General features: G+C 42.6%; 1 protein-coding gene and 1 long non-coding RNA gene across 5 annotated transcripts in view; one reads left to right on the top strand and one right to left on the bottom strand.

The window, feature by feature from the left end:
- Positions 1–23,200, top strand: part of LOC122628158 — a 74,716-nt gene that overhangs the window by 5,125 nt on the left and 46,391 nt on the right. The window contains exon 2 of the long non-coding RNA XR_006326987.1: positions 5,641–5,821. This is a non-coding gene — a long non-coding RNA (uncharacterized LOC122628158). The remainder of the gene's footprint in view (positions 1–5,640; positions 5,822–23,200) is intronic.
- Positions 1–23,200, bottom strand: part of LOC122628150 (netrin-1-like) — a 107,366-nt gene that overhangs the window by 3,267 nt on the left and 80,899 nt on the right. For all 4 annotated transcript variants that reach the window (XR_006326986.1, XR_006326985.1, XR_006326984.1 and 1 more), the window contains exons 3-5: positions 20,657–20,806; positions 19,748–19,843; positions 1,454–1,522 (exon numbers count right to left, since the gene is read on the bottom strand). Coding sequence is in view for 1 of the 4 variants with exons in the window: in XM_043810104.1 (XP_043666039.1) it covers positions 1,454–1,522; positions 19,748–19,843; positions 20,657–20,806 (315 nt within the window). In the remaining 3 variants the exon portion in view is untranslated. The remainder of the gene's footprint in view (positions 1–1,453; positions 1,523–19,747; positions 19,844–20,656; positions 20,807–23,200) is intronic.

The following is a 23,200-nucleotide window of genomic DNA, read 5'->3' on the forward strand; positions in this document are numbered from 1 at the left end:
TACACGCGTGTCATACATATGTACAATATATATATATATATATAGATAAACATATACATACATATGTATACACATGATATACGCAGGTACAATATATATGTATATATATATATATATATGTATATATCTATATATATATAAATGTGTCGAGTATTTGGAAGGAGGTCGTGGTCTCCCACAGACGAAGGGAAAACGTCTGGGGAATAGGGTTGTGGTTTGCAAAACAGCTTTTGCTTTTATTACTCTCTTTCTCTTATTACGATCGTATCCATCGATCCTGTCGTTCGCAGGACAGGGATACTATTAGCCTTTCGCCAAGGACCAGGGTCATGGCCGGTGCGCCCGTCGAAACCGACTCAACGTCGAGCGGTACTTTCGATCGAACCATTCATTACTCGATCGGAGAAGAGAGATGGTTGACTGAAAGGATCGACGTTGTACTCTCACGTCCTTTCGATAACGGATCGCATTTTTTCTTCTTTCTCTTTTTCTTATTTTACAATCAATAATGTTAGTTTTCGAGTAAGTAATATATCTTCGCACGTTGAGCTGGAAAACTTTTGTTACTGACCTTCCTTCTTCGTTGAATCGGTTTATGCTATTTTCGTAATGTTCTCGATTGTTCCCTTATCGGATTTGCTTCCGCAAAACGACACGAAAGAGAGAAACAGAAACAGAAACAGAAACAGAAAGAGAAAGAGAAAGAGAGAGAAAGAGAGGAATAGATAAAAAGAAAGAGTAAATAAAAGGAAGAATGATAGTACGTCGTGTGGTCGTTTCGGCTTCTATTCCAAGACGGAGACAGCTAAGTGCAGACCTGTTGAAGATTTATCTGCGCTGAATCAAGCAAACGGACGAGAGAAGGAAGGAAGAGAGGAGTTAGAGAATGAAGGATGGCAAGAGAGAGAGAGAGAGAGAGAGAGAGAGAGAGAGAGAGAGAGAGAGAAAAAGATGAAGAGGGAGAACGAGCCTAAAACCGTGGCCCGGCGTACTGGACCACAGCTCAAAAGCATGCCTTTCTATTATTGAAAGTTCTACCCGCTAAAACGGCGAGCCTTTCACTTTTTTTGAACGAGCCGCCTTGCACACACCAGCATCGCGCCACCGAACGAACGAACGAACGAACGAACGAACGAACGAACGAACGAACAGGAAAGGGAGAAGAAAGAGGAAGAAGAGAAGGAAAAGAGGTGATGCGAATCGTCGAGAGCCTGGCCCATGTGTAGATCACTCGTACAGGACTTGTTCTCTTTTCTCTTTTCTCTCTTCCCTTTTCTCTTCTCAACTTCTTCTTTAGGAACTTTGACCCGAAACCAACGTTCTTTCTTTTTTAACTTTCTCTCTTTCTATTTTACGTGGTTTGTATTCTGTTTCAAATTAATTTAGATTTCCTTTTTTTTTTTTTTCTTTTTCTTTCTGTTTCTTTTTCTTTTTTTTTTTGCTACGTACTCACCGTAATCTCTTTTGCAGTATTTGTTCAGATTCAGTCTCTTCGTGCTCGCCCGACACTTTCCACATTGATCTGCAACAAAAGAAGATAGAAATAATAAGGGAGGGCGTTAATATATTAGAATTTGATCAGATTTATAGAGAAAATTTGATGAGGCATTAAAGGCGAGTAGGAACGATTCGAACACTTCGTTAAACGCATCCAATGGTAATGTCTCGGTATCCATCGAAACGATACCGGCATTAACGCGGTTATTCCATGGCCGTATATACAAGCCTTATGAATGAATAATTTGCATCCTAATGAAACATCGTGTACGATACTAAAATTTGAAATCGCATATTCATGTTTGGCCAGAGGCACGAAAATTCTATCCTACGAAACGAATTCAAGCTCTTGCTTGGATATAAGCGTTTATTGTATCTACGAAAGAATAGTTTGAGAAAACGTTTCCTCGATCATAAATAATACTTGCGTTTATTTTTTTTCTATTTCTTTCGTGCTGCATTTTATATATGTATATATATATATATATATATATATATATATATATATATATATACACACATATACGTGTAAATACGACGAAGCCGAAAGTGCATCGGTCGTCGTGTTGTAGCCGTCGACGTTTAGCTTCTCGCAAATTCCCGAGGCATTCGTCTGGTCCGTCGTTCGCCCTAACCATCGTATTATCCACTTCGGTACACTTGGTGCCTCCAAGCAAGGAAGGCCAAACGGAGTTCTAGAGGAAGAGGGAGAAGAGGAACGAGAGGGAGGGAAGGACAGGTCGAGTGGTACCGGTTAAAAGCGCGGTAGGAGAAGAGACGGATCTCTTCGCGTGGTACCTTGTCACGCGATGTCGGATGCATTATGACGTCATGACGACGACGACGACGACGACGACGACGACGACGACGACGACGACGACGACGACGACGACGACGACGACGACGACGACGACGAAGACGACGACGACGAGGAAGAAGCCGGTTAATATTAATAACTACATATCGTCGAGTAAAACGATTTTCTATCGATTTAATTTTTGCTTAAACTGTTATATAGAATATTAGAAAATAAAATGTTAGTTTTTCAAAATCGTTACATAAAAATTCACTTCGGTTGGCAATAGTTAATGGCTCACTTTGTTATATACATATGTGTACGATACATCACCGACACTTAGAGATTACTTCGGCTTGTCTCGTCTCGCACTTGACATCGGCCATTATCATTCTCCCCGGTGCCATATCTATTATCTAGTCTCGGTTATCCATCTATTATCTCGACCGGCACGGTCAGCGTATATAATGCGACTCGGAGAGCGAGACTCAATTAATTCTACGGGATATATGTTACGGTCCTGAGTTAGCGAGGTTTAGATAGAGACGAATGGATAGAGAGAGAGCTAGTAGTAGAAGAAGAAGAAAAAGAAGAAGACAATGCTTTCTCGTAGGAAAGACGAAGAGAGAAAGTGATACACGTTTTTCCACTTCCTTATAGCTTCTCAAAAGGAAGAGTAACGTGTCACGAGATTATCCTTCAAACGACTTTATTGAAACGATTATTAGATGTAGTTTCTAGTGTCCTCGACTTTACATCATAATATTTATCTCCGATACAGGGAGATCGACGAAAGGGAAGGAAGGTAGGTAGGATCGAAAGACGCGTAAAAGACTACTCTAGAGGAAGATTCTTCTTCTACGAGAAAGCGATAACAAGTCGGCGTGTTCGGTAAACGAACATCGTTTACGGTTTCATCGAGTACGAGTTGAAAATACTCTAGGAGAATCGAGATGAGCGCGAATGTCATTTACTAAGAAGAGTTTGTTAATTATCGAAGAGGAGAGAGAGAGAGAGAGAGAGAGAGAGAGAGAGAGAGGCGTTGCACGCGAGCTGGACTCTTTTCTTCGTTCCTCTTTATTTTCCAGTGCGCGTTTACTCGCGTGTATCGTTTCTCGCTAAGGAATCCGTAATAACCGTCAAAGCACGAGAGGCATTTTACGCGGCTCGCGCTTCGCTCGAGAAGACTGCGAGACGCGACGAGGTGAGAGAGCGAAAAAAAAGAGAGAAGGAAGACAAGAAAGCATGCAGGAAGGACGAAGAGGACCGACACGCTTCGTGTTCGACTCGAGTTGCTTGAATAAACCGAGCCGAGGCGTGTACTTACACACACGTGCGTTCCCTCTACGCTGATTGCGTGCAAAAGCATTTTGCAGGAATTTCATAATTATCGTTCGACGCGTTCGTGGAAAAGCCAAGTTCCTTCTCTTTGTCCAGCTTTCTTCATTCTCTCTCTCTCTCTCTCTCGATCGTAGCTCTCTCTCTCATTGGCTCTCTTCCTCGTTCTCTTTCATTGCTTCTGCCGCCTATCGTTTTAACACGCTCGATGGTTTAGCGACTTAAACAGTCGTACAATTTAGAGAGACCGAGAGGCGAGAAAGGAAGCACGCACTTTTCTTGTTTTCGTAGCTATTTCTCTTCACCATTCTAGTATCGTTCTAGCCGTGTAATAGGCAGCCTATAATTTTGGTCCGACCGCGAGTAATACTCTCTCGTGGGAAAGCGCATACGTTTTGACGAGGCCGTGATCCTTTGCTGGAAGCACGTTTCTACCTGATAATTATCACACGTTTTCGGAATATAATTGATAGTACGATAGAAATCACGTGCTATCGATGAAAAGGACGTTTATCTCTTTCCCTCTGTCTCTTCCATTTTCTGCTAATCTACAAATTTTCTAATTCTTCGCTCCTGTTCGTTCCAAAGGCAAACTTTAAATGAGAAATTCTAAGGGAACATTTATGTTGACTTTCTTTTGGTTGGAAGAAGAGAATCTATGGAAATGAATTCGAGTGCCGATAATATTTTACGATATGGTATGGACGATGAAATAGGTTTTACGACTTCCTCCTTAACTGGCTTTAGTGCCGAGTTAGGATGAAAATCATTCGAGTATTCGTAGAGACCGTTTCCTGCGTGAGCGTGAGTGCGTGCGTGCGTGCGTGCGTGCGTGCGTGCGTACGCATCGTACAACCGGGCGTATCCATTCACGAGGTGCTTCTTTGGAGGAGCCGCCATTCATAGCGCTTCATTCACTCGCTTCGTCAAGTTTATAGCACGTTTAAAAGATTTATACCGAACGTGTATCTACATATTTTAATTGTAGCACGTTATAAACTCGTACGTTCGGACGTATGTATCTTTGCAATTTGATCCATCGATGCGAAACCGTGAAATAGGAGTCATAAATAGTATTCGTTTCGTAATAAACCTTCCTTAGGAATCAATAGAAATGGGCATTTTATGGTTCGTCCGTCTCTCTTTCTCTCATTCTCTCTTCTCTCTTCTCTATCCTACGATCACGGATCTTTTTTTAAAGGCGTCGCGCGTTAGTTTCGAATTTCAAGGCTTCTTCGGCGAAGAGAGCTTTGCCAACGGCGGACGTAGATTAATCGCGCGTGCTGCGATGGTGTTTTCCTTGGCAAGATACGCCGTGGCATCGGCTACCAACACTTTTCGAAGGCTTAACAAGAATTTCGTAAATTCCCGTTAACCCGCGCGATCTTTTTAGCTGGCAAAGAAAACACAGAGGGCAACTCGAAGACCGACGGGCGGGCGTTAGTCGTTACGAAATTTTCAACAACGTACAATGGTATAGAGCTTTTCTTCGTACGTATGCTTACTCGTCCTTGTCGAGCTTTCTTCGTATATTTATAGCTACGGTTGATTTCAAGAGCCACCGCGAGATGACTTAGTATCCGTTGTAAAAATTTGCAAAGCTCGTTTTTCTTCTTGCGACGTAAGACGCGAAACTAAATGTCCATTCGCTTTATGAAATACAAGGGACGGAATCGAGATCCGTTCCGTGGACCCTTCGAACGGACCGCGGAGATGAATTACGAGAAAGTAAAGTGATTTCAAAGCAATCTCCTCTTCTACTTCCTGCGCTCGGAAGTCGTAGGAGACTCGCGATAAGGTACCACGATTTTAATCGACTCTGAAAGCTATCGTCGTTCTATCTCTCGAATCCTTCTTCTTGCAAGTTGCATAGAATTCTTTGGGAAAGCGATGAAATTTTACGTAACTCGCGTTAAAAGTCTTTGAATTTTCTCTCTCTTTCTCGTCATTTACAAAGAACACCGTGTTAATCCTCTCTGGTATTCATAAATATAATCTCTTTATTCCAGGAACGCGTAGAGGAAGAGCAGAAAAGAAATATACGAGCAGAGCAGCCTCCTACATCTACAACCGAGTGAGTTTCTTCCACGTCTCTCAGCCTTCTCGGAAATCTTTCCTGACTGCTTCTGGATTTAGTCGGTGAACCGTCACACACCTTGTCCGAGAAACGTCTCCCAACGGCATCCATGCGTAAGGAATATAAGAGAATGTATTTCCATTTTTCTTATTCTCTTTCTCTGTCTCTCCGTCTCTCTCGTTCTCTACCTTTTTTCTATATCCGTATAAGTGGGTATACCAACTTTGCAAGTAGGTAATTGCTACTTCTGTCCTATGGCCTCGAGCCAGACAGATCTATTCGTTCATCCTCTTCTATCTTTATCAAAGACTTTTCGCATTTACGTAGACGTGGCCTAGTTGAAAAGAAATTCTTCTCTAGCGCTTGCTTAAAATAATCGATAAATAATCGAATAGAGTATCGAGAACGCGAAGACGCGCGGTCGAATACGTACGAAACGAGAAGGTTCGCTTTCGAACGGTCGAATTTGTCGTTGTCACGCTCGTAGAAACGTCCTTCTTTCGATCGTCTGCGGTGGAAATCCCTGATTTTCGGAGCGTAACACATCGGATTTACGTGGGCCGATCTCGCTGATTGGAATGTCCCGAAGCGCGCGGTGTGACAACAGAATCGAAAAGCAGTTTCGTGTGTCGAGCTTTGCTAGCGTATACATATATCGATCGATAGGACGAATCGTTCGATCGGAAAACGTCGACCTTATACGCTTTACACTGCATCGATCCCGTTCGCGTTCGCGTTCGCGTTCGAGCCGGACGCGAATTGGCACGGGTTAATCGACACAAAGGGCGTCTCGTTAGCTGGGAATTAAACGGATTATGGTCTCGGTTCTCTCTCTCCTCTCTCTCTCTTTCTCTCTCTCTCTCTCTATTCTCTACTCTTTACCATACCCTTCATCCCTTCGCGATCGATTCGCGTTTACGAGCATGCTGCTCTCGTTGCCACATCCGCCCTGGATTTACGTGTCACTTTCGTGTCTACGTGCTTCTCTCTTCTTTGGCTTCGATCTCGTTACTCTTTTTATTTTTAAAGCTTATCCCAAAGAATTTATACGTTTCAAGTACGCGAGAAAAATGGCTTGTTTTGAGAACGTCGACCGGTATCGATTCGAGGAATCGCAAAATGGCATAACGTTGTTTTTGTTCGACAACGTTCACACAACGTCCGAACGTTATCGAGGATGAGTGGATAAACTCGAAGCTTCCGGATTTGGAGAAATCGAGTAGCGGTGTGGTAGGAGTTTGCTACTGTCTATCTCTCTGATTTTACCACTCGTCGTATCCGGAATTGGCGAAATTCCGCGCGGGAGTTCCGCCGGTAGACGAACGTGACCGGTTGCGGTTCCACGGCCACGGAATTTTCGACATTTTTATTCGATAACTCGTAGGTTCGTGGTCGTAGAATCGACCGGGGAAGCATCGATTGAATTTCAAACGAAATTCAAATTACGTTTAATTTGGTTAGCCGCCACCGTCGAAGCGGAGCTCGTGAGATAGAGAGAAATGAAGAGAGCGAGAGAGAGAGAGAGAGAGAGAGAGAGAGAGAGAGAGAGAGAGAGAAAACGGCGTAGTATATCCTGCCACCGCTACCACCCGTTGACGCTCCTATTCCTACGGCTTGCATGCAGTTCCGGTCTCTCTTTCGCTCCCTCTGTCTATTTCTCTGTATTCTTTTGAAGATGAGTTGTAGGAATTCTATTATAGACCTCCATTCATTAAAATATTACAAAATTTACAAACAAAATGGCAATTGTTAAATTCGCGGGATCAAAACAAAGATGATAATATTTACTCGTTCGATTTTCTCTCGTTCCACTTTTATCGGAAAAGAGAGGGTACGTGTTTGCGAAAAAAAAAAAAGAGAAAAATAAATCTTTTTCGAATTTTTATCGTAAAAGCCGTTGGGTAGCGTTAAAATTCCAATCGGAGGAAAATCGTTATTTGTTCGCGGTATATGAAATAAATTTATTCGACGATTCTTTATTAGTAGATTTCGATAAAGGATTAATCTGCTGTTCTTCCTTTCTCTTGATTCAGAGTTATCGATATAATCCGATCGTGGAGTCGTTATACCATTCGTACGTCTTCAAATTATTTATGTCTCTTCATTACGTGATAACGTTGCTCTAACGCGTTATCAGCGTGTTCGCTTCTAGCTGTCGTAGAATAGCCAGGAGCGCTCGTTAGGAGAAATCAGAAGCGACTGTCGCGAAATAAAACGCCGTCGACGACGGTGGTGATGGTGATGGTGGCAATGGTGGTGATGGTGATGTTGGTGTTGGTAGTGGCTGCTGCTGGGAAACCATTTCTCGTTTATTACTCCGTTAAGGGCTGTCCGGAAACGAGGAGCGCCAGGGTTGCGTCAGTTTTCGTCGTTGAGAAAAATACGGTGAGATCGTGAGTATGAGCTAGAGGAAGAGAGAGAGAGAGAGAGAGAGAGAGAGAGAGAGAGAGAGAGAGAGAATCTGTCCGACAGTTTCTCGTCTACCGAAAAGGAAGTTAGGGACAAAAGAAGTTGGCGGACAATCGAGCGGCTCGAACGAAAATTGTATGTTTTTTCTTTTTCTTTCATCTTTTTAAAGTCTTCCTTTTTTTTTTTTTTTTGAACTTTTCGTTTTACCTTACCCGCGATTTTAAATAATTTCTCGAAGGTTTTGCATTGAGATACGCGAGTTCGGAATGAAATGAAATACTTATCTCGGACGATTTTCGCAGACGTCTCTTATTCCGGCGTTCTTTTTCTTCGAAAGAAAATTTCCGGTGAGCTCGCACACGGAAAGTCAAGATCGAAGACGAGCGACGGGTCGCGTGAAATACGAATCCTTATCGCGACTGGACCCGCCATTACCGGAGTCGTAGGTAGGTGCTACTGTCACGGTCACTATCGACATCGCTACGTACCAACACCATCGTACGCTATCGGCCTTAGAACGGTAGTAATAGACCAACGGTAGACCGTGGTACCGCTTCGTGTCTCTGGTAGTTCGATATGCTCTGGGACAACGATATTGGTATTATATATAACATATACATGCATACCTATATTGTATGCTAGAAATGTTCAACTCTTGGCAATACGAAGAAGAGGGAAACATTTTTGTAAACAAGTTTTCTTTTCGAGAACGAGCAAACTTTATTTAACGTATTATTTAGAGATAGATAGATAGATAGATAGATAGATAGATAGATAGAGAGAGAGAGAGAGAGAGAGAGAGAGAGAGAGAGAGAGAGAGACATTATAATTCCACGGACGTCTCGTTTCGATGCCAGAAGCCAAGTCCCCTTACTTCATTTGTCGAAGTAATTAAATTCCTGTAACTTCCCGAAGATGTTTGCCGAGGACGAAACTTTTGGTTCGTAGTGTATGCACGAGGCGACGTTAGGTGGCTGTGTAAATAGGTATATCCGAGCGCCTTCGCGTTATTAGAACGTCACGCCTCTGGCTGTCTCATTAAAATCCACCTTGAGGATCTATGGACAGGGCTTGCCGGGAAACAAGCTCTCGTAGAGAGTGAGCGAAGAAGAGAGATAGAATGAGAGAGAGAGAGAGAGAGAGAGAGAGAGAGAGAGAGAGAGGGAGGAAAAAAGCTTCAATATTTCATACTCCTTTCCCGTCAACGATTAACAATCTTTCGAACCCTTACCACGTTAGTTTCGCGACGAACGCGATACGTACATACCTACCTTCCTTGTCACTGCATGACGCTCCAGGCCGTAATGAAGATAAGGTTTATATTTACGTTATTATGGTGCCTCTAAAGACTCTCTAATGAAAAAGTTTTATTTTATATTTCCAAGATTAGAGAGGAACGCTCCTCCATGAAAACTGAACGAGTTTACGAGAGAGATACTTGCGAAAACATGAAATTTGATAGAAAAGGAAAATACATTGAGATTCACTGTCACGAAAGGAAACTACGAAAACGTCGTTTTCTTGTTACATATATATATATATATATATGTATACATAGATACAAACACACATACACATATATTGTTTCACGGCGTGTAAACTCTAGGAGTTTCTCTCATTCTCTTTCTCTCTCTCTCTCTCTCTGTCTCTCTTTCTCTGTTCGGTAATACCAAGATGGTCCCTTGGGATCTTCCCGATAGCGGTAGAACGAAGAAGATTTAAGCTCGTTCGCCGGAATCCCTCCGGTCCGAGACAAATAGCTCGAAATAAGGATACGAATGTAAATCGAAGAAGGAGCTCTGGATTTATCGTTTTCGGTGTACCACCGACATCCAGATAAATTCGTAACTCTATTGGAAACTTTGTGTCGTCGTTCCTGACTACGATGAATCTTTCGTCGTCGTCGTCGTCGTGGTTGTCACCTGATTGATATAGGACAAAAGTGACGAAAGAGAAACGTTCCTGCTTCATCCCCATTCTTCTTTCAGAATGTGCATCGAGTTTAAACGAATGCATAAGGGGTCGAAGAGAGTAGGGTAAAAGTTACCGTCTAAAAACGTTTCGGTTAGCCGAAAAGAAGCGAGTAAGAAAAAAAGAGAGAAAGAGATAGAGGTAGAGCTCTACGTCATGCAACGTTCCATTAAAATATCTCGACGATAACCGTATTTTTCAGGGTCTAACGCAGCCTCTTCCAATGCATATGCCTTTGTCTCTCATTTCGTCTCGTCTCGTCTCGTCTCGTCTCGTTCTTCTCTCTCCTGTTAGCGGGACACGTAGAAAGGCATGCAACGCTCTCGCGACACGCTGCCACGGTCGTAAAATAACGTCTTAATTATAAAAGGGTCTCGGTACTACGGTGTGTGCCTTACGAGGCATCTTAAGTATCTTATAGAGAGCGAGTGGTAGGTACCTTAATGGGCGCGTGGGTGCTTGCCAGCCGTGACAGCGTAGAGAATCTACGGTTTTTCGTGCGACTGCCCTTGAGACTACTCTTTCTCTCTCTCGTTTTTCTCACCCCCTACGCGTACCCTCTCTACGCGAAGGGAGGAAAACGGTGCTCTTAACTTAAGACACTTTTACGAGAAAATTAAACGGTTCCACTTAAATTCCCTTTCTTCGATTTTCGTCCTTTTAGAAATAAGAAGGGAGAGGAAGTGCTTTCTCTTCTTTAAACCGAGCCTATCGTTCATTTTTTTATGGATATAGATTTTAGAAAAAACCTTCTCGAGAGGAAAGGAATTTCCAACAATTTATCTTTATTCTCTTTATCTCGTATTTCTTCGTATATGTATATTATTTATGTGTATATATATATATATATATATATATATATATATATATACGCATATGTGCATGCAGAAGATTCGAAGACGTTCGAATTTTGTCGGCAGCACCCTTCGCGGGATCACGAAGGATACTTGAGAACCACTGAGCCGGTGGGTCATTAACGTAGAATACTTGTAAGCCTGAGGGCTCGACAGGGACTCTCAAAGACAAATTTTATGTCGTTATCCGTCATTTTTTTTCTTGAGGACAAGTCCGAGACGATCGTTCGCTCGGTCGCAAATTTCAAGAGAAACGTATTCGAAGGGAGTGACCGTCTCATAGGGTCATTGTTGCCCCTATCTCATAGAGGCCAGTAAATTCGATAGGATATCTTTCGAAATGAAACTCTTTATGCCACATCGAGGACATGGTATATCATGATCGTCAAACGTTTTGTGCGAGTAGAAAAGCTTTCAAAGTTTGCCACATACAACGTAACTTTGATGGAACTTTCGTAATGCGAGAGGACAAGGTATGAGCGTGCTCTCGTAATGGTAGCGAGAAAGCAGAGAACGGGAAGGAGACGGAGGATCGGAGTCGGGAGGGAGCGAGGTCAATTAGTCTTGATTTAAATTAGCCTCGGCGGCTGGTAATTAACTTTGGTTTAGGCCCCAACCGGTAACCCACTGCTGTAATAATGACGATAATTATTATTGTAGCGAGGACCTGGTATCCAACGGGTGGCAGGAACTTTCGGAGTAACTTGTAAACTTCGTAGGTCGATCTTTAGGACGTTGAAAATTGGATCGAGTTAATGGATCATTTGAGAGTAAAAGAGAGAGAGAGAGAGAGAGAGAGAGAGAGAGAGAGAGAGAGAGAGAGGAGATATCTAGACAAATCCAATAAAAAGACGAGGCAAATTTAATCGAATCGAGAAAAAATAGCAATGTATTTAAATAATATACGATGAAGACGCGAGGCAAGAATGTAAACCAAAGTTAATCGACTCGTGACCATAAGATAATCGTTCTTGTCGATCGAAATAGAAAGAGAGAGAGAGAGAGAGAGAGAGAGAGAGAGAGAGAGAGGGAAGGAGAGGGAAGCACGTAAAACTATCGGTGTCACGCGATCGTCGCGGAAGTAGACGCGAAAGAGAATAAAGTCTGTGCTCGTAGATCGTCCTCGCGGTAGGAAGAGAATCGCAAGCGAGTAGGACGTATAAGCGCGCTAATTAAGCGTCGCGTGATTGAGAATCTCACAGTGCAGTGACGGCAACTCGCTCGAAGGTCGTTAAAGCGTGTCATCCATCCTTCTCCCTGGACTGCCTCGATTCGTCCGAGATTGCTAATCAATCGACGTTTTCAACGATTTACAGAATTATCTAGGTTCAACTAGGGATAATTGACATAATCGATACGTAGCGATTCGTCAAACTATCCTTTTCAATTTTCAATAGAATTTACGAATGAGAATTATCATTCTTCTTCGATCTTCGTTATTTGAAATGAAAAATACTATTATTCGTGAGTTGCAGATAGTATTGTATCGTTTACCCTATATCTAACAGTAGCATATATATATATATATATATATATATATATATATATATATATAGCAAACGCCATATGGAGTCGCTCGATAAAGCCGCTAATATTGTCTTACCGGTGGCGATAGAAAGAGCTTATCGTCGTAGGACCTCCAAGAGTTGTAAACAATCGTAGATCGAACGTCTCTACGAACGTATCGTACATACGTACTTGGGTATGTTCTGCTTTAATAACCCGTGAAAAACAGATCGATCGTCGCGTTCCATCCGTGCGCACATGGTTTCGCCGAAGCGAAAGGTCATTTCCTGGAAAAGTTTTTCCCCTAATTTCTTATTCAGTAGGAATGGGAGAATCGTACGAAAGTACGATCGAATTCGAGTACGTTTCGTGACACGCAATCGGACGAACTTGAGGATAATTAACAAAAACTATTACTATTGTATATATACGTAACGAAGTTAAAAAAGTATACTTTGATCGGCAAAGTTCGGTTTTGAATTTTCATGGAAAAGGAAGAAGAATTAGTAAGAGGAGAAGGAGAAGGAGAAGGAGAGAAGAAAAGTGATCGAATCGATGGCGCGCAGCAAAATGGGAATATGTTTTTCGAAACGGAAGGACTGGACCGACCCTCTGTCGATGGGCGTGTATCCGAGCGCATACGTGCGCGCAAAATACGCTTTACCGCGAGCACGCGCGTTTGTACAGCGACCGAAGTATATTTCGTCTCTCTTGGTATAAGCCTCTCGTTCAAAGCTGTACGTCGACGCGCGTTAGTCCAACGTCCAGCTAAATCGCCATTCAGATATTGCGGAGGCTTATTGGCTAACGAGACCCGACACATTCTCGATCCCACGTTTCTTCTCTCTCTTCCTCCCTCCCTCTCCCCCTTCTCTCTCTCTCTCTCTCTCTCTCTCTCTCTCTCTTTCTCTCTCTAGGACATTGATCGGCAAATGTTAGTGTTCCCGAGTTTAGAGTCTAAAGTACGATCGATTGGAGTGCTCTAAACGTCGAGCGAACATAATCGATAAATGCGAGTCCGTATGTGTTCACGAAGAAACCGACATACGTACGTCGGATAAGTACTACGCTCGCGCTCGTATCGATACGAGTCGTACGAATACTACATATGTATCTCGTTCGGATATATTATTATTCGATTTTTGAAATTGTACGGTTTTGGTGGAGATCGATGCGTTGTTAAATGTATCGCAAAGATGTTTTTCGATTCGGACGATGGTTAAGATCGCAGGCGAAGCGTGTAGTCTTGTCGATTCGTTTTAAAAGACCGGTTAATAAAGCAATGCGTGTGCCTATCCTTGGGATAAGGGTTTTAACTGTACGACTTTACCGATACTCGACTTGATGTTCGAATGTATCAGCGGAAGTTATTGCGAGGTAAACGTATAAACCGAGCTGGACTTAGAAATTCGTAGGTTTGCATAACTCGCGCTGTTATTTTTTGTATTACAGACGTTTTGCTCGGGTGAAAGGACAAATTGAAGCAACGTGAAGAATTTCTCTTTTATTCATTTATTTATTTTTTTTTTCCCTCTTTTCTTTTTATCACACGTCGAATTATCAAGGAACGTATACGCGTTCCGATAGACGTAGACCGGAATTTATTAATAATTTCTATCTTCGTGTAACGCTTTCTCCTCGAGCTTTACTTCCACTTACGTGTTTACGTATTGTTCAATGGTCCGACTCTTTTGTAAGCGAAGTCATTTCGAAGGAGCTACTATCGATAAAAACAACGTGGACTCTACATTGTCTTCGATGTAGAACCCCTTCTGGACGAGTTTCAACACGTGCGTGCTATTTTACAATCGTCGATAAATTCTACGACTACTGGATCGGACGTTGTAATCTTTCGATTGATACGAGATTCCAAATTCGTTCCGAGACTCGTTAGAGCGTTATCTAAGAATTTTATATCTTTTTCTACTATTTTTTTTTTTTCTTTTCCTTTAGAGATCGACGAATTAGCCGAAGGGATCTTCTATCGTTTTGGATTTAATATCGTCGATGGCGCGTACTGTACCGATGTTTTACAGGAAAGTACGATGCACGATGCGCAAGGAGGAAACGTTAAAGCCGTAGGAAGCACTTAGACCGATGCGCGTTAAACGCACGCTCGCGACGACTCCCTTTTCTTTCTTACCCTCTCCCTTTTTGAAGTTAACGCTTTCTCTTTCCTTCCCCTTTCTCGCTTCGGTCCCTCCTTACTTACTTTCGAAGTAGAAGGAGAAAGAGGAAGAGAAAGGGATGTGGATGGAGGGAGGTCCAGAAGGATCGTTTTCTCTCTCTCTCTCTCTCTCTGTCTCTCTGTCTCTCTGTCTCTCTCAGTTATTATTATTTTGCCTTGGATATACCTACATTCATGCGGACTCGCTTTAATAGCCCGACGTTTAATTCCACGCGCCACGTCGTCTAACACGCGTGTATATTCTCGCACGTATGTGTGCGCACGTTCTTGTGTATACATTCTTCGCATATTATTTGGCCCTCCGACGAATGGGCAAAGGAAAACCTCTCGAGGAAGTTCCTGAATACTTCTCACGAGTACCCGAAAGCACGACGACCAGGCAACCGAAGCTGACGACTATGAACGTCGACGCCGAAGTGGAATTGCGCTCTCGACGATGACAAGGCACTTTGCCGATCGTGAAACGAGATATTTTTTTTTTTCTTTTTCTTTTTCGGGTTAGGGCTTTCCTCAACCGTTTGCAGTCCCCCCATCCCATTCTTGAATATCGTTCCTCGAGTGCTCCCCATTTCTGAATCATAAAGCTTCGAGAAAGATGTATAGATAGATACGTATATATAAGTTTATTGTGTTCATGATAATCGCGACACGATTGTAATATTAGTTTCTCTCGAGAAAATAGTGAATAACGATAATATCTAAATAATATTTATCTACCGGATAAATAAAAAAAAAAAAAGAAAAAAAAAAAGAAAATAGAAAGATAAAAAAAGAAAGAAAGAGAGAAAGAAACAAATACAAAAAGTTTATCTAATCGATGAAATAGAGAAAAGTGCTCGATAGGAGTATCTCTCCTTTATTGGCAAGTCGTGAAGCGAACGCGCGGAGTCGTAAAGTGAATTATGTTATACTCCTTTTCCGAGAGTAGATCTAGCAATTCAGGATGGAGTTACGACGGATGTATTTAGCAAGGGTACACGCGATCCTTACAAGTGTATGCGAGCGTGCTGCTCGCTCGATCGTGTGCTTTCAGATCTGAAAGCGGAGAATACGAGCGATTACATCGAACTTGGGATAGTAACGCGGCCGTTTAAAACCGAATGCCGCCTCTCTATATAGGTACGCGGCAACTCTCTCTCTCTTTCTGTTTCTCTCTCTCTCTCTCTCTCTCTCTCTCTCTCTCTCTCTCTCTCTCTGGTGTGTATAGCATTATAAACGCGTAACGACTACATAGTTTACGTTGTTACTCGAAAATGGTTTCCCACGTTTTGCTTGGGCGAGATCTCTCGACCTCCACTGGTTGTTCGTCGTTGCATGCATGAATGTATGTATGTATTACGTATATATGCATTTATGTATCAAGGACCAATTTTGTTGTATTTGCAAATAACGTGTTTGCGAAAGAAGAGATATCCTCCTCGATTGAGAGCAAAGTTTTCTTTTTCTTTATCGTGCGTCAACGAGAGATGGAAAATTTTCGATTCATCGAGTAGACAGCGGATAAAGAAGAGAGAGAGAGAGAGAGAGAGAGAGAGAGAGAGAGAGAGAGAGAGAAAAGAGGAAAGAAATAAAAGAGCAAATGTCTTGCAGCGGATTCATGAAAGTTTCATCTCGGCGTATCGCCCCGTTGAGATAATTCTGGACTGCATAATTTATTAGGATAATCGATCTTATAATTTTCATCGAGCACCCACGTAAGGATGTCTCGCGGATAGAGAACTAGTATACAGGTTGCACGACTTTTCACGATATCGTTTCTCTCTCTCTCTCTCTCTCTCTCTCTCTCTCTCTCTCTCTCTCTCATCTCGTCCGTTTCTCTATTTCTATCTCTTCATCTTTCTTTCTCAGTCTTCCTTTCGAGATCTTTCCCGGGTTGCGTGGGTGCGTGCACGAAGAGAATTACGCGCGCAGTTGCGTTCCGCATTAACATATAGATGCGATTCGTGACGCGAAATGCACGCGTTGCATACGTGCAACGTAGAGCGAACGTATACGAGAACGTACAACGTACACTTTGAATAGCTTTTCCTCGCGCAGCTTCACTTAGGAGACGAAGAGATAGTATAACATCGTTCCACGTTCCTAGCTTTTATCTATTCCTATTATAGAAGTCTCAAAGAGTAGAGAAAGAAAGATACAGTGGCTCGCAAAAATGATCGTACGATATTTCGAAAGAAATGGGTAAGGGACGATATTGCGCGTTGCGTAAGTATTGGAAAATTTTGTTGAAAAACAGAAAAATAGAAAAGGAAAAGGAAAAAGAAACAAGAAAGGAAAAAAAAAAACAACTATTGCGAGAATATATAATTTCAAGACGTTTCGTTGATCTTAAATAAATCCTATCGGTTTAAACGAGAACATAAGATCGTCTTTGCGAATCACTGTAGCTGCTCGGGACGAAGGTTTGTGCCCGTAGGTAGGTCGATGCTTACATTCGGAGTAAGTCAGCCCCGAGGTAGCAGTTTCCGAGCCATCGGGTGCACATTGTCTACGGCCCTTGAAAAATTTTACGAGCGTAATTACGAGCGAGTGAGTAACGACGAGGTCGGTAGATCGGAATCCTCGTTTATTTTATTACTTTTCTTTGCATTTCTTTTCTTCGATTCTATCGAAAAGCGAAAAAAAGCAACGTCCCGTGGCTGTCGCGAATAAGTTTTACGACGGCGCGCGGTTCCTCGTTTTCCGGAATTTGATTTCCAAGCACAATCACGTTTCTTGATCTACGATCGAAAGTTTATAACCTAGAAAGCTTGCACGGCTCGAACGTTTTTCTTTCCAGTTAGCGAGGAATCTTAAATCTCCTTTCTCGTGATTTTTCTTCGAATTCGGACCGAATGTGTACTCTTTCGAGAGAAAGAGAGAGAGAGAGAGAGAGAGAGAGAAAGTAGAGAGAATGGGTGGATTCGAAATTAGCAAAAGTTGCTCCTTCTCTCGCTAATATTTACGAGCGAGGATTGAGAGAAACGCTTGCCAGGTGTAAATTCGATTACGATATGCGACCCCTTTGCGTGCCGATATTTCACAGGAGCACGGAATGGGTGGTGTCGCAATGCGATCTATTGAAACGAGGCGTGCTTTGAAATTTCTATTCGGATGTCGTCTCGTTTGAGAGAATATCGAAGAGACGATAACCGAGGGACGAGAGAGAGAGAGAGAGAGAGAGAGAGAGAGAGAGAGAGAGAAAGCTCGGTAAAAAAGTTTATAAGAAAAAAATGTCACTAAAACGATCGTACCTTTCACGTACGGTGAAAGTTCTTTTCGAGGATCGTTTGGGTCAAAGTTCAGAGGGGAGCTCGCCCTAGGGGAAAACTCGATTACGATAACGAGCTATCCACGACGAGATTACATCGAGATAGTGTATGCTTTTACAATTGCGATTTACGATGGAATGTCGATTAAACTGAATTAAAAACGAGGAGCCAAATCGTGTATCAGCGGTCTGTTCCCAGAAGAACGAAGCTCCTATTGGATATTACCGTTTGGATTTATCGCTTTACGAGTGGAATTATCGATACGATAACCATAGCTCGAGAAAAGTCTACGCACGTATTTAAATAGAACCACGCAATATCGTAATTGAACATATTCATAGATAGGTAAATCGAGGATAGAGAGAGAGAGAGAGAAAGAGAGAAAGAGTGAACGAGTAGGACGCTTTGATTGCTATGTTACAATAATAACTTCTATATCGGAAATGCAATCGCCTCGAGATCGCGTTTCATTCGAGCTTCGCGTGTAAATAAAACACGGAAACTGTACTCTAGCGGAGAAGCGCGTAGAGTAAACGGACGGGTCGTGCAACCGAGGGTGGTTTTAATTAAGCCATTAGGGGTGGCTGAGAGGCTGCGACCGACCGGCTAGACGTTCCAACCCTCCGTTTTCCCTTCCCTTCTCTTTCCTTCCATTTTCTCTCTCTCTCTCTCTCTCTCTCTCTCTCTCTCTCTCTCTCTTGCTCTACCTTTTCCTTTCCCTCTCTACCTTTTTGTCTTCGTTCTACTCCGTCTGCTAAATTAATATCGCGCTTACATTCCATTCCGCGTGACGCGGTTTGTATCTAGATCGACTTCCTTCCTTCCTTCCTTCCTTCCTTCCTTCCTTTCTTCCTTCTACGACACGATGGAGTATAAATTTGACCCTATTGTTTAAATTACTCTTTTCATTCTTCTGTGATATTACCTAGGGATGCAAGACGATTTTCTTGGACGGTAAGATCGTCACGTTCCAATGATAAATTTATTAGCGAACGATACTAGCTAAATTTCCCAGAAAGAAAGAGAGAAAAAGAGAGACAAAGAGAGAGAGAGAGAGAGAGAGAGAAAGAGAGAGAGGAACATACGTTACTTTACTTGACATTTACTCACCGGTTTACGACATTTCGGAAAAATTATATTAACTCTGATAATTTTTTCTCCCGCACACCGTCGCCCACGGCTCGTAAAATATTTATGATTCGCATATCGATCGTAAGTTGGTGCTTTATGTCCGTATCTAATTTCTCGACTTTCGCGACTTAAAAATTTCTCAGATCGGGTTCTTCTTGGGAAAGTCATTGAACGGAGATAATATGAAATAGATACGATCATCGTCGTCTCTCTTACATACTTTTTTTCTGCGATGTTTCCTCTTTAAAATGAGATAGAAAGAGATAGAAATATGTAGAGAAAGAGAGAGAGAGAGAGAGAGAGAGAGAGAGAGAGAGAGAGAGAGAGAGAGGAAGTCCTCGAGACAGATGCACCTTCTATTCTAACCGAGTAAAGTTCTTCAACGAGTAACACCGCGTTATCTCGTTAGTTTCGCTCGAGTTTCTCTCGCCGTTTGCTTAAACTTATGTAATTAGCATCGGAACATTTTGTGTTGGGAGTATAATAAAGTTTGCGCGGTCAGATTAGTTCAGAGACCATCTCATTTTTCTGTATCTATATGCCAAGATAATAATAAAGTCAGTGAGACGAGGTGGAAGAAGGAGTGAGGTTGGAGCTGATAGTTCGTCGTACAAACTTACGAGTTAAGACTCGTTCGCGTCGTAGGTATGTCGAGTATAGTTCTATGTCGAAACGAACGAAACTAATAAGAGGAAGAAAAACACGCCGGTTTACTTGGCACTTACTTACCGGCTCTTCCATCGTATCCACGCTCGTCGTCTTCGTCCTCGTGTTCTCCGCTCTCCTCGCCGGCTGTGCCCTGCGTTTGCACGACCCTCGGTATTTCTGTGAACAGATAACAAAGAGAACGAGTAAGATACTCGAAGATGAAATCCGCGTTAAAACGACGCGTTAAAATTAAAGGCCAAAATTAAAATTCGTAAGAATCAGAATTCGAGCTCGAATGCGCTTAGTCGAATCATCGTTCGGTACGATCAGGTACGACCTTCGGTTCGACGTTCGACTTTGCTCTCGATCGATCTTTGACGAGGAGTCAAAGCGATTTCGGGCACGACTCGTTTTCGCAAATCTCTCTCTAATTGGACAAGCCGTCTCTCGGTCGGATCTCGAAGAACGATCTCCTCTGACGTGTCTTGACTCGATCGATCGATCGATCGATCGATCACTCGGTAGTACGGAGCAACTCGTTCGTTCGTTTCACAGACGAACATTCTGCCCACCTTGCTACTGCTGCTTTTGTTGTTGTTGTTGTTGCTGCTGTTGCTGTCGTTGCTATTGCACGATCGATCGATGGAAATGAGAAAGGAGCGATGCGAAATACGTTCTCGATAGAATCGCTCTCGTACGTCGTAATACAAAAAGTATTACTTTGTACTCGAGCGTGCTCGATTTGTGGAGCGTCGAGATCCCTTTAAAAATAAGTTCCGTGTTGGCTCGTGCAATTTACAGGCCTCCCTCGTTCTCTTCGCTCAAGATAAACACGTTCGAGCTTAGACTCTTTCTTCTTTCCCAACTATCTAACCATTCTTTCTTTTTTTTTTTCTGGTTTTTTTTTTTCTTTTTTACACGAACGCAGGAAAGAAAAAAAATGAGGATGTAATGCAGGACGGTTTTAGAAAAGAACCGTGTAATACTTACTGATGCAAGGAGCAATGTGCGATCTGCTCTGCTGGTATCCTCTGGCACATCTGTTACAAGTAGTACCGGTTACACCGTCCTTACAGGGACACTGACCGGTGTTCTGGTTACAGGTCTTTCCAGAAGCTCCGATCGGGTGGCAGTCGCACGCTGTAACACACGGCATGCCACAAACGAAAGTGTTAGTTCAGGTACGTTAGCTCTTTTTTTTTTTTTTTTTTCTACGTAAACACGAAGGAAAAGATTCGTCGTAAGATACGACATGGATCAATGATTAATATAGGGAATTAGTTGGTCACCTTTCTCCGACGAATTTAGTAAGAGGCAAACCAAAGGAAAAGAGAAAAAAAAAGAGAAGAAGAAGAAAAGAATCTTCTCGATCATTCGTCTCAAAAAGAAAGTCCGACAACTTTGTTAGTTCGAGGATCGTTTAATTAATTCGACGACTAATTTTATTTATTAATAAAACTTTTCTACGGACTTAACCGGAATACCTCGTAGATCGTAGACAAAGGGGAACGAATCGTCGTCGCTTTACTACTAAATTTCGTCGTTTACCTTTAGATCTCACCATTTCTCAGGACGATGAAAGATTGTTTTTCGATAGCCGAACGATACAGACGCATCGACCTCGACGAAGAATTTATGCGTCCGATAGATATTTTCCCGTGGAACGTTCGCCGCGTACTCCGATTTATTTCACGCACGGTGTTGATGTACAGCTCCATTTTCGTTGGCCCCGAAGATTTATGAAATGCGCGCGTGCTCGTGAAATAACAGAAAATATTTTATACTTATATACCGGTACGAGAGAGAAAGAGAGAGAAAGAGAAGGAGATTGCACAAAGTGCGCGCACGTGCTCGATCGAAGCGAGACCTTTTAAATCTCGAACGTGCATTCCAATCTTATCCGAATTCTCTACACGGAGAGACGTCTCTCGGCTGTTACGCAAGGAAAAACTTTATGGCTTCTTCGCGATGGATCTTACACGCGTAGAAACCGAGCCACTTCGTGTGGGATTTATGAAATCAATCAGCCGTCTCTCGATGAATGGATCGCCATCAGAGACGCGAGATGTCTCGGAGAAAGCTGTGCTTCGTCGAAGACAGAGATGGAGAGAGAGAGATAGAGAGATAGAGAGAGAGAGAGAGAAAAAGAGAGAGAAGAAAACGAAGATAGAGGCGGATGGAAGAAAGTTGATAAATAGGCAGTCGTGCATTCATTCGGAGACATTGGATAATTTGTATACCCTCATCAGGGGACAATGGTAAAGTTAAATGACAAAGATACGGCTTAATTGATCGTCTCTTTCCTTGATAAAACGCGTAACTCGCTCCGCTCCGAAATGTTCGAACCGAAATGACGAATTTACTTATTGTTTGTATTTCGTTTTGTCACTTTTATCCTATCGATCGTTAAGTTGAAATAATAAAAGTTTGAGTTTGAATCGCGAGATTCTTTCTTTCGGTCCGACTTTCCAGTCGTTTCGGGTTTATAAATTACGACGAAGGTTTCGTTCCGACGAAGGCGGGACCGAAAATTAAGCGGGGAGGAGACACGATTCAACGGGCTCATATAATTCTTAATCGCCGACGCTGTCCTACGACGTCAAAGTGACACGAATAATCGGTCGGATCACGTCCCGTTTTACATGGAGAGAGATAGACCGAGCGAAAGAGAGAGAGAGAGAGAGAGAGAGAGAGAGAGTATGGGATGGAATAGGGTGGGGTAGGGGGGGAGGGAGGGAGGATTCTCTCGCTCCGGGCGTTCGAGAAGGTCCAACGACGGCAATGATAATTTGAACGCTCGTGATTTATGACGTACGAATCACAATTAACCTCTGTCGCTTACGAATTTTCACTGACGGTGAGAACTATAATCCAAGAGATGACGGATATCAATGCAACTAATTTTTGAGAGGGCGAGTTATATTATGAAAAAGGGAATTAGAAAAGGACAGAGATGATCTGTCGTAAATCATACGTACGAATCGTACGTAGAGATGGATCAATGTCAGCATCGTTTTATGCAACGACATTTTTCAAGGATCTTCCAGGACGAACGGGATAGCGTTGCGACAGAAAAGGTCGCGATGCCACGGAAAATGTTCGAAAAGTATTCGAAGTATTCTTAAGAGGAAACTCGAAATGATTTTTCGCTCTTTGTTCGCGGTAGCAATCGAATCGCTTTCATCTTTTCGAATCGTTTCATTCGCAGTCGCATAAAGAAAATTCAATGGTAACGAATCGGACGATAACGAGCACTTGGCTGGACGATTTCTCTGTCGTAGCGAAGTTGGTATCGAAGAACCGTTATAAACGCGCGATTTAGGCGTCGAAAGTGGAACGACGGTCTTAAACGTCGCGAATAAAGCGAGAAAGACGATAAGCTTATTTCATATATATATGTATATATCTATACGATTATACATTTAAATCTTTTCGTGTCAATTTTCTTCGCGTGTTAGTTTTAGACGAAGAAAACGAACGAAGAAATCCTTGAACCGTCCGTAAACGATCCGGTCATCTATCTCTAATCACACT

This window comes from Vespula pensylvanica, chromosome 3 (genome assembly GCF_014466175.1).
Source record: "Vespula pensylvanica isolate Volc-1 chromosome 3, ASM1446617v1, whole genome shotgun sequence".
NCBI classification, from domain to species: domain Eukaryota; kingdom Metazoa; phylum Arthropoda; class Insecta; order Hymenoptera; family Vespidae; genus Vespula; species Vespula pensylvanica.